General features: G+C 45.8%; 1 protein-coding gene across 1 annotated transcript in view; it reads left to right on the forward strand.

Annotated features, from left to right (window-relative positions):
- Positions 1–258: 258 nt before the first annotated feature.
- LOC124573831 (flocculation protein FLO11-like) overlaps positions 259–12,120 on the forward strand; it is a 123,631-nt gene continuing 111,769 nt past the window's right edge. The window contains exon 1 of the mRNA XM_047131144.1: positions 259–409. Coding sequence (XP_046987100.1) covers positions 259–409 — 151 coding nt within the window. The remainder of the gene's footprint in view (positions 410–12,120) is intronic.

The following is a 12,120-nucleotide window of genomic DNA, read 5'->3' on the forward strand; positions in this document are numbered from 1 at the left end:
AGGGTGAAAACTACAGTAAAAGAAGACTTAAAATTTCGGTGGTGCTACCGGGATTCGATCCCACTACCTCTCGGTTCCCAGGCATTCTCTTTTACCGCCTGACCAGCACGCCCGACTGGCGCCGCACTGACGCTAGCTAAGGCATGCCACCTGCTATTCACCGAAATGGAGCTGGGAGTTGGCGTGTAGACTCGCGTGGCGCGCAGCTGGCCGGAAGATGGGGTTTCCCTGGAGCGCGCTTGCGACGGCATCCGCCATATGGCCGCACAACAGCCGTATCGCTTTTCAACACCTGGTCTCGTTAAGGGAGGAGGTCCGGTGCCGCTGATTGGCCGTGAACAGTCGCCGACAACGAGGCGAGGCCCCAATAATGACACGGTGCGCCAGAGCGCCGGGTCGTCGGACCGGGGCGCGCGGGATGACACGAATTAAAGGGGGCTGCGCCGGGAATTACGGCCTGTTACGGCGGGGCGGCTGCGCCCGGCGTCGCTCGTTACGTGGGCGGCGCCAGCTCCGGCTGCAGCGACCCGACACACTCCCGTAGCAGAGCGTGACGTTCTGACGGCTATCTGCCTGTCTGTACTACATGCCCGGCGTACGGAATACCGCCATTATGTTTACCAGCAGCCCGTCGCATCTAATTAAAAGCGCCACGCTACCGGTTTTCCCGCTGCGAACCAAAATTCTAGACTTGGTCGAGCACTTCAGACCTAAGAGTTGTCCTTTTGGAAGGAAAGACATTTCAGTCGGACTGGAGACGCATAGTAATTACTTGTTATGAAAATAATTTGCTATCCGACACAGTTGCGGCAAATTCTAGCGACACCAGCCATTCTCAAATGTACAGTGAGGTGACAACAGTGACTGGACACCTCCTAGTATCGTGTCGGACCTCCTTTTGCTCGACGTAGTGCAGAAACTCGACGTGGCATGGATTCAACAAGTAGTTGTGAGTTCCCTGCAGAAACATTGAGCCATGCTGAAAGCAGCCATCCATACTTGCGAAAGTGTTGACGATGCAGAATTGTGTGCACTGACAGACATCTCGATTATGTGCCATAGGTGTTCTGTGCAATTCACCTCGGACAAAATGATTCTAATTGTCCAGAATGTTCTTCAAACCAATGGCGAACAATTCTGGCCTGCTCATATTGCGCATCGTCATCCATAAACATTCCATCATTGTTTGGGAACATGAAGTCCATGAATGGCTTCAAAGGGTCTCCAAGTTACTGAACACAACCATTTCCAGTCACCTGGACCAGTCCATTTCATGTAAACACAGCCCACACTGTTAAGGACCAACTACCAGCTTGCACAGTGCCTTCTTGAGAACCTGAGTCTATACCTTAGTGACGTCACACCACACCACACTGCCATCAGCTGTTACCAACTAAAATGGGGACTCATTTAACCAGGCCACGGTTTTCCAATCGTCTAGGGTCCAACCAACATAGTTACGAATCCAGGAGAGGCACTGGGTGATGTTGTGCTGTTAGCATAGGCACTCGCGTCGGCCGTCTGCTCCCATAGCCCATTACCACCAAATTTCGCCGTTCGCTCCTAACAGATACGTTTGTCGTACGTCCCACATTGTTTTCTGTGGTTACTTCACTCAATGTTGCTTGTCTGTTAGCACTGACAACATGAAACTGCTTTATTAAATATTTTACTCAAACTGCTGAGTGAAATTGAATGCAAGTGAACCTATTTTCTCTTAACTTATCATGTCAGCACTGACCCACAATATTCTAGCGCAAAGCAAACTGACTGCTCAAAAAAAGGATAACCTGACTTCAAATAATTAATTCAAAATAATGTCCCTGACTAAAAAAAAATCTTAACAATAACCTATACATTTCATTAAGCACTTACCTCACAAAAATGTTCATTACGCGAACTACTGCAATACAGCGAGCGTCAATACAGCCAGCTAAATAAAAGATTCTAACTACTAAAGCCACTAACTACTAATAGACATGTGGTTAGCAAAGGAAAGATTTTGTTGCAAAACAAATAAGAATTTTTTACCTTAATAATGTGACATCCAGTTCACACTCGAATCTAAATCGTCATTGACATCCAGTACAAACATCTATAATCATGAATAATTTTCAATCTCCAAGTCGTATGCTTCCAGGTCGTTAGCCTACGCTAACACTTCAGACCTCTACGCGCCATCAACGCTAACTTCTCACATTTAACACCCATCACTGCTGGCTGTTAACCCCCAACTGCCCATCAGTACCTCCATCACTGCTGGCGACTAACTTCCAGCCCATCACTACTGGTGATTAACTTCCACCGAGCGAGGTGGCGCAGTGGTTAGACACTGGACTCGCATTCGGGAGGACGACGGTTCAATCCCGCGTCCGGCCATCCTGATATAGGTTTTCCGTGATTTCCCTAAATCGCTCCAGGCAAATGCCGGGATGGTTCCTTTGAAAGGGCACGGCCGACTTCCTTCGCCATCCTTCCCTAACCCGATGAGACCGATGACCTCGCTGTCTGGTCTCCTTCCCTAAACAACCCAACCCAAGCTACAAGGTGAAGGGATTAACTTCCAACAACGAGTCCAACCAGCCACAGAGTCTGTTACAAAGAAAGCGCAGTCAGAGATCAAATACAAAGCGCTACATAGCGCTGCCAACGCAAAAGGTGCCCACTTACAAACTCTATGCCACGGCTCTCGGTCTTTAAGTGAAGGCCAATGCGTTGTCCGTGGTGAGAGTTAATGCCTGAAATTTGGCATTCTCGGCACACTCTAGACACTGTGGATCCCAGAATATTGATTTCCATAACGATTTTCGAAATGGAATGTCCCACGCGTCTAGCTCCAACTAAGATTCCGCGTTCAAAGTCTGTTAATTCCCGTCGTGCGGCCATAGCAATATCGGAAACCAGTGCACTGCCCTTTTATATCTAGTGTACGCGATATTGCAGCCAACTTTATATGTGCATATGCTATCTCTTGGCTTTTGCCGCCTCAATGGATAAGCGGCAGTCATATGAAAACGGAACACCCACAACGGGTAATCGCCACACCTTTCTGTCCCACTGGGAGACGAGACGGTCACTTTCTGTTTCATATAACGCGGTCAGTCGCTGACGGATACACAACGGCACCTACCATAGCACTTCCTTGTCCCACTGAAACTGACGTCCATGGATGTCTTCCTTCAAGTCGCCAAGAGATTTGAAAATCATACAGTGAAAGATCCGGGCATCACGGAGGAAGTTGCAATGCTTCCCAACGAAATCGCTGAAGCGTAGCATTCGTCCGAGGGCAGTGTGGGGGCGGGCGTTATCGTGCATTGTGATGATTCGGTCCGACAGCATTCCGAAATCCTGTGGGCAAACGGCGAAGTCAACAGTGGAAACATCCCACACTTCCTCCGCCAAACAAATCCAAAACTGTTCACATAAGTTCCGGTAATGTCATCATGATGTCCTCCTTCGACTGCAGGGGCCCTCTGCTCATCGAATTCCTCGAGTGTGGAACACCATCAATACGCACCGCTATGAAGACACTCCGCAGAAACTGCGACATGTAATAAAGTCAGATCGTCGGACGGGATCGTCTTGTTGCACGATAATATCCACCCCCATACTGCCAGTTGGACAAAGGCTGCGCTTCAACAATTTAGTTGGGAAACACTCCAGCGTCCTTCGTACAGCCCAGATATTTCATCGTGTGATTGCCACACCTTTGGCGATTTGGAGAAAAACATGCGAGGGCGTCGGTTTCAGTCGGAAGTGAAAGTGCAAGAGTGTGTGGAGTTCCGGATCCCGTCGGTAGCCCTCTTCGGTCTACGAAACGGGAACTGATCGTCTTAGGTCCCAGTGGTATAAATATCTTAAAGCGTTTGGTGATTGCTTTTGAACGGAACCATTGCGTGATCTCGTAGTGCCCTGTGTTCTTTCATTTGACTGCCTTTCATACTCGAAAAATATAGTGCAGTAAAATAGTGAAGTCATGCCACAAGAGAGATGCCGTTGTTTACTCCGTAGATATACATGAGGATAAGTCATCACTTAGTACTGATTGCACGAAAGCGAGGAATAGGAATAACGGTTGGTATTATCCCGCTGTCTTCATGGAGTTAGGCAACTGAAATGCACGTTCACAATGTGTAGATGGTCTTCGAGACAAACGTCTAGCGGCGATGGATCACGCCGTGGAAAACAGAGAAAAATAGTTCGCTGGCGCTTCCCAGAGACGCCGGGAGTCCTTTAACATTCGCCGATCCTGCGACATGTCACCGAACTTAGCACGGTCTACCGCGCAAGTGAGCAGCATACTACGTATCCTAGCAAAATGATACTGATTTTCAACATGGAAACCGTGTCTGTAGGAGGAGAAAGTTATTTTAGAAGTGAATCAGGAACTTAAATTTTGCTCACCCTACCGCCTTTCACGCAGAACAGTGACTGGATGATAGCCAATACACATTACACGTTAATGCCACGGGGTCTTATTGACCCCTTCAAAAAGTCGGTCTTCATTTGAAGAAGAAATTTCCGTATGTCTTTGGAGCACAGCTTCGTTTGGAAGTGAATCACGGAGGAAGGGAATCCAAGCGTTTGAGATCTCGTCCTGCAGTAGGCTGTAGGAAATTAGTTGCCGGCCGCGGTGGCCGTGCGGTTCTAGACGCTGCAGCCCGGAACCGCGGGACTGCTACGGTCGCAGGTTCGAATCCTGCCTCGGGCATGGATGTGTGTGATGTCCTTAGGTTAGTTAGGTTTACGTAGTTCTAAGTTCTAGGGGACTGATGACCTAAGATGTTAAGTCCCATAGTGCTCAGAGCCATTTGAACCATTTTTTGAAATTAGTTGGACTGATAAGAATTGAAGATGTCTCCACAGAATTGGGTGAGGAAACAGACATATGAAGAACACCGACAAAGAGTAGAGACTGTGTGGTACGTCGTGTGGTGATGCTAAAACCATTTTAAATAGCCACCGTGTACAATCCCACTCTAAAATAGCTTTTAAATACGACAAACATTTCACCGACGCAACTGCATTTGAAAATGTCCACCTGTCGAAACTGTCCGACAGTGTATTGCAAAATGCAATAAAGTTCATCTTTATGAAAAAAACTGACAGCCTACGGAGGACATGTAAAATAGCTTAAGCATTGAGTACAGGAGTCTATTTAAAGTTACACCCTATCGTATGACATTATTTATCCTGCACCACAACTGCTTTTACCTATAGGTTTTGAAATGAACTCTCCTCTCCGCCGCTGGCGTAGGGCCCCTCACAGCAACCAACTCTAACAACACACTTTGGTACAGAAAATGAGATGACACGGAGATTATTCGCACAATTTCATACTGATGTTCCATTATGCTGCCCACTGCAGTGTTTGCAATTCGTTGGTCTCTTCTTTGTTGGTGAAACCTTCCACACAAGTGTTTCTACGGCGGTATCCACGGAAGGGCCAACGGCACCAACCGATCGCCGTGTCATTGTCTGCTTATATGCGGATATGGAGGGGCATGTGGTCAGCACACCGCTCTCCCAGCCGCTGTCAGTTTTCGTGACCGGAGCCGCTACTTCTCGATCACGCACCTCCTCAATTTACCTCACAAGAACTGAGAGCACCCCGCTTGCCAACAGGGCTCTGTAGATTACCCATCCAAGTGCTAGCCATGCCTGACAGCGCTTAACGTTGGTGATATGACGGGAACCGGTTTTACCTCTGCAGCAAAGACGTCGGCTGTGGCAGTATTACTGTCCGCAAAAATTAAATTCATTCTGTACAACACACAACGTCAGGACGGTCCTGATTGAAATTCCAGAACACCCTCACACGATCCTCGTAGCACCCCACTTCATGTCTTGCCAAGATGCTGACCTAAGTCAAGCAGAAACAATAAAACCAAGCGAATTTTACAGTGGCACGACATTCAACTAGCTTCCGAGAGGGAGGTGGTTCAAACCTCGTCGGTCATCCGCAATTAGATTTTCCGTGGTTTCCCTACATTGCTTAAGACGAATGCCGCATGGTTCTTCTGGGAGGACACGGCTGGTTTTATTCTCCAGTCCGAGTTTCAGCTCTATCTCTAATGACCTCATCGTCGATGGGGCGGCAACTCCAATACCTCCTCGTCCTCCCCCTCCACAATCGAGAAATGAGAGCATATTTCCTCAAAAGGATGTTGGAAGCATGACAGAGCACGGTAAAACTTAGTCAAAGGATATTTAGCATATACATGTATCCAAAACAAACAACTCGAAAAATTCTTCGACTCAATATACATTCTTACCAGTTTGCCTATACGGGAAACACCTCTTCCACAACTAAAATCACTGATTAAGAAATATGATCCTCTCTCCATAAGCTCTTTGTCAGATGGTTCTGGAGCTCTATTTGCAGCCATTCTCATTTATAAGGAAAATGTTTGCGAGCATTTTTGTTGCTGCCTTACGAACACAAATTCGTCCGCACAATGCTTTTCGGACATGCTTTATATGATTCAGATTCGGAGATCTCGCTGGACGGTCCAGGTGATGGAGACTGGTAGAGCAAATAGAAGAAATCAGTAATGAAATGGTTATCTCGCAGATGCAGTTAACATCTGTCTTGTGAGTTGCAAAAATCCAAAATATTATTCGTGAACCTACAACACAGTCTACCGGCACTGGACATCGTCAGCAGCCATTGAAAATTTTATAAAGTAGGATTATGCTTACAGGTACGCACGAAAAACTCCATATGATCAAGGAAAAACTACATAGAAGAAAAGAGGTATCATTTTGATAGGACGAACGTCGAAGACTGAGCACACGAAGAAACAAATGAGAACAGTTAATTCATGACTGACATCCAAAAGAGCGAAATTACATAGCTTTATCATATATTTAGATGAAACGCTATCTTAAGAAATACGTCTGAGAGCATAAATACGCGGCATAAAACAAAAGAACATTTTGACAGAGAATCAAAACTGTCAATAAGACAAGAGAGTGGTAATAGGTAAAGAAAAAATTGTTTCAGTAGCCTTTCGCAGATGACGAGTGTCAAATAGTTAAGAGTCATTAAAGTATGTGACCTAGTGTTTTTTTTTTCTTCTTCAGTAACATAAATGAGAACACATAAGTAAGCTTCACCCGTTGACGAAAGGCTAGTTATCGACTAGATCCTGTAGACGGCTAGTGGCGAATGCTGTCAATTTCAAAAGTGAAGAAGGTGAGCTTCAGTATGTGTTGCAACTTATTTTCCCCACATATGAAAGCTTTTTCTACATCCATACTCTGGAAGTGAAGGGCACTGTGCGAATAGAATAATTATCCTGTCGAAGAAGCTTTTGCAGATTGTAGAATTCTCTCTCATACGGTGCCTGATTTTATAAACATACTATTTTTGTTAACTTGATTCTCCTGTTCTAAAAATATATTTTCTGTGGCTATAATAATTTCTGTGGCTCATAATATGGGAAAACAGTATTAGTCGTGCTTCTTCAGGAATACCGAGTCTTCAAAGTAAATCTTATATGATCAGTCACTCGCTAAACTAATAAATCTATTAACAAATTTTAAAATTAAGTCTCTCCTATAAAATACTATTTGACCTATACTGCTGTGTTTCGGACGGCTAGATATTCAAGATGGGAGGAGAGCCAGTGTATCAGACAAAGGTTATACTGGTATTATACTCAGCATATTTACAGCAGGCAACGATGAAGGGTTTTGGTAACGAGCCATCTTCCCGTGGCTGTCGGCTGACCCGGTTGCCAGGTGAGGCGCGTGTGTAGCTGCTGGTTGCTAGGCAACCCGTGTTTCCGCGCGGCCGCCGCCCTGGCCTGCGTGCTGTTTAGTTAGCGCAACATGCGTCCTTCATTCCCAGCCTACTTGCTGTCTCCACTATTACCTCTTACGAAAGTACTGCGATTCTCAAGACTCGTCACGTATAGTGAAACATCCCCTTAGAAAAATTAGTGAATTTCTGTGCTGATAAACCTCTTACATTATTTGATTTTCAAACAGCTGAGCAGAACTGAACGTACTCAGACATTTCTCTCTTTACTTATTCTGATCAACACTAAACTGACACACAATATTTTTAGCGCAACTTTCAATAATCCCTACAAAAGAATGGCCCTGACTAACAATAACCTATACCTTTCATGAATCACTTACCTCACAAAAATCTTCGTTACTCGAACTACTGCAATACAGCGAGCGCCACTACTGCCATCTAAATAAAAGATTCTAACTACTGATAGGCATAGTTAGAAAATGAAAGATTTTGAATAGAATTAAATAATACCACCCTTTTCTTGAGTTGCCCCAATAATTTGCCTTTACAGTTCAGGTGATTAGTGTTCCCTAAATAAATAATATGTGATAGCGAGAATATCAAAATCGCATTACGTGTATTCTTGACTACTTACTGTACTTTGAAATACTTGCTATTCCTCGTCAATAGCTACTCATTGTTGCCTGTTGATACATTTCCTTTTCGTCGGTGTGACTGACATACATACACAAGAGTTTTTAATTTCGTTGATGCAGTATGCTGCATTTTATGGAACTACAAGGCTTTCATACAAGACTTTTTTGTATTGTGCTGACACTGACCACTGCAGCCGTGCTCTTCCTGACGACGTCATTGACAACTGACCACTTCTTGGAGTCTTTCATCGTGTAGACACCTGTGTAACTTATTCGTCAGAACACCAGTGTGTGCTACTTTGAGTGAGATGCGTAATTTTATATGACATGCAAAACAGGAACAAGAACCTAATACCTGCATAACGTTAATTACAGCTGGTTTGATTTGCATTGCTAATGCAATCTTGCAGATATGGTGAGTGTCGTTTTGAATATGTTGCAGTATATGCGACTCCATCGAGCAGAGCAGAGCAGAGGTCACACACCTTCGTATTCGGAAGGAGACGAACGCATTCGCTACTACACTCCTGGAAATGGAAAAAAGAACACATTGACAACGGTGTGTCAGACCCACCATACTTGCTCCGGACACTGCGAGAAGGCTGTACAAGCAATGATCACACGCACGGCACAGCGGACACACCAGGAACCGCGGTGTTGGCCGTCGAATGGCGCTAGCTGCGCAGCATTTGTGCAACGCCGCCGTCAGTGTCAGCCAGTTTGCCGTGGCATACGGAGCTCCATCGCAGTCTTTAACACTGGTAGCATGCCGCGACAGCGTGGACGTGAACCGTATGTGCAGTTGACGGACTTTGAGCGAGGGCGTATAGTGGGCATGCGAGAGGCCGGGTGGACGTACCGCCGAATTGCTCAACACGTGGGGCGTGAGGTCTCCACAGTACATCGATGTTGTCGCCAGTGGTCGGCGGAAGGTGCACGTGCCCGTCGACCTGGGACCGGACCGCAGCGACGCACGGATGCACGCCAAGACCGTAGGATCCTACGCAGTGCCGTAGGGGACCGCACCGCCACTTCCCAGCAAATTAGGGACACTGTTGCTCCTGGGGTATCGGCGAGGACCATTCGCAACCGTCTCCATGAAGCTGGGCTACGGTCCCGCACACCGTTAGGCCGTCTTCCGCTCACGCCCCAACATCGTGCAGCCCGCCTCCAGTGGTGTCGCGACAGGCGTGAATGGAGGGACGAATGGAGACGTGTTGTCTTCAGCGATGAGAGTCGCTTCTGCCTTGGTGCCAATGATGGTCGTATGCGTGTTTGGCGCCGTGCAGGTGAGCGCCACAATCAGGACTGCATACGACCGAGGCACACAGGGCCAACACCCGGCATCATGGTGTGGGGAGCGATCTCCTACACTGGCCGTACACCACTGGTGATCGTCGGGGGGTCACTGAATAGTGCACGGTACATCCAAACCGTCATCGAACCCATCGTTCTACCATTCCTAGACCGGCAAGGGAACTTGCTGTTCCAACAGGACAATGCACGTCCGCATGTATCCCGTGCCACCCAACGTGCTCTAGAAGGTGTAAGTCAACTACCCTGGCCAGCAAGATCTCCGGATCTGTCCCCCATTGAGCATGTTTGGGACTGGATGAAGCGTCGTCTCACGCGGTCTGCACGTCCAGCACGAACGCTGGTCCAACTGAGGCGCCAGGTGGAAATGGCATGGCAAGCCGTTCCACAGGACTACATCCAGCATCTCTACGATCGTCTCCATGGGAGAATAGCAGCCTGCATTGCTGCGAAAGGTGGATATACACTGTACTAGTGCCGACATTGTGCATGCTCTGTTGCCTGTGTCTATGTGCCTGTGGTTCTGTCAGTGTGATCATGTGATGTATCTGACCCCAGGAATGTGTCAATAAAGTTTCCCCTTCCTGGGACAATGAATTCACGGTGTTCTTATTTCAATTTCCAGGAGTGTATTTTCCCAATCTCGGCAACAGCTCCTGCAATAAGGTCGCGACGTACTTCTTCATCCTATCTTCTCCGCTTAGCTTGTGCTCCGAAGCAGATTAATGAGACGATAGAAGCAGGTTAAACGTAGCTTACAAACTAGCTTCTTATCTATCTGCATAAAAATCACACACACAACGTTTAATTTAATGTATGACGACTTATATAAATGTCTATGATCTATCGATTAATTTTATTCTTTGTAAATTGCATGTAATTGCTTTTGTGTAAGATTCAAGCTAAAACTGTTTTCTATGAAGTAGGAACAGCATAGTCAAGTTTAGCTGGCACCTGTGAACGAGAGTCATTCTGGTTCCGCTATCATCTGAACTGTTTGTACTACGAGTGAGTTTGAGCTCTTGATCGATATGATTACTTCACCAGGAAACTGGTACTGGGAGATGAAGAAGTTTGCACAGGACAGAGTAGCATGGAGAGCTGCATCCAACCAGTCTCAGGACTGAAGGCCACAACAACAACACCAGGAAACATAACTTGAGTAATTGTTATTTAAGGCGCTCACAGATACTCGCACATGTTCATGTTTCGAGCAGTTATCCAGTCAGTTTGGTTGGTCACCAAAGTCAGGAATGGATCCAGTTCTGATACGTGACAAACACAACAACGTGATTGTAAACATTAGTACTTTAAATTTTGATTTCTGCGACAAGTTTGATTTCTATATCTTCTAAAAGCGAACAGTCTCTAAAATTTGTTTACAGTTTCTGTGTCCCTACGACTTTTTCTCTTGCTGTTCTTCTAGGTGCCGTATTAACTTTCCATCCATACCGCAGTACATTTTCATGCACCTGCCCCTTCTTTTGGTAAAGGTACTCCTCAGCCTCGTTCCCTCGCAAATTCTGTTTATCGTATCACACTTCGCACTATTGTTGTATCCACTCAGTTGTAAATAATCTGCTGTGTCACTAAATTCAGAAGCTTCAGTGTCCTACTCTTTTAGTTTGCTCAAGTACCGAGATAACTTACAGCTCTCCATTTTAAGTTACATTGTACTCGTATAGTGCATTCTGGAAATGCGATAATCTGTTATTATTTCTTTTGTGGAAGTATATTTCCATCCAGATAAAGACTCGTATAATAAATGCCATAAAATTTTAGGTTTCGAAGTTAAATTCGAGGCTTAATGCCATAAAGAGGTTAGCATAATCACAGGAAACTTTTACTTAAGAACTAGTGTTTTGCAGCTCAACCAGGGTATCACGTTGGAAGGAAAAAGGAAGATGATCAGGGTTTAACGTCCCGTCGACATCGATGTCATTAGAGACGGAGCACAAATTCGGACTGTTATCAGGGATGGGGAAGGAAATCGAGCGTGTCCTTTCAAAGGAACAATCCCAGCATTTGCAGGAGCGATTTAGGGATATCTTGGAAAATCTAAATCTGGATGGCCCTACCCGTGTTGAAACCATCGTCCTCCAGAATACAAGTCCAGTGTGCTAACAATTGCTCCATCTCACTCTGTAGCATCACTTTTGGTTTTTTGCTGTAGAAACCTGTAAAAAAACTTTCTCAGAAATTGCAAAACGAACATCAGGAGACAAATTTGTTTGCAGTAAGGGGCTGTCTGATTGTCTCCTTGTTTACACACTGTCGGAAATAAGTGTGTGCTGTTTTTGAGGTTACCAATTCACTCAAGATTTATTGTTGCAACAGTGAATATGGAATACATGAAATGATTGCATTTACAGATCAACAGCATAAGCGGCTCTGAGATAAGAG

The sequence above is a fragment of the Schistocerca americana genome, chromosome 1 (genome assembly GCF_021461395.2).
Source record: "Schistocerca americana isolate TAMUIC-IGC-003095 chromosome 1, iqSchAmer2.1, whole genome shotgun sequence".
NCBI classification, from domain to species: Eukaryota; Metazoa; Arthropoda; class Insecta; order Orthoptera; family Acrididae; genus Schistocerca; species Schistocerca americana.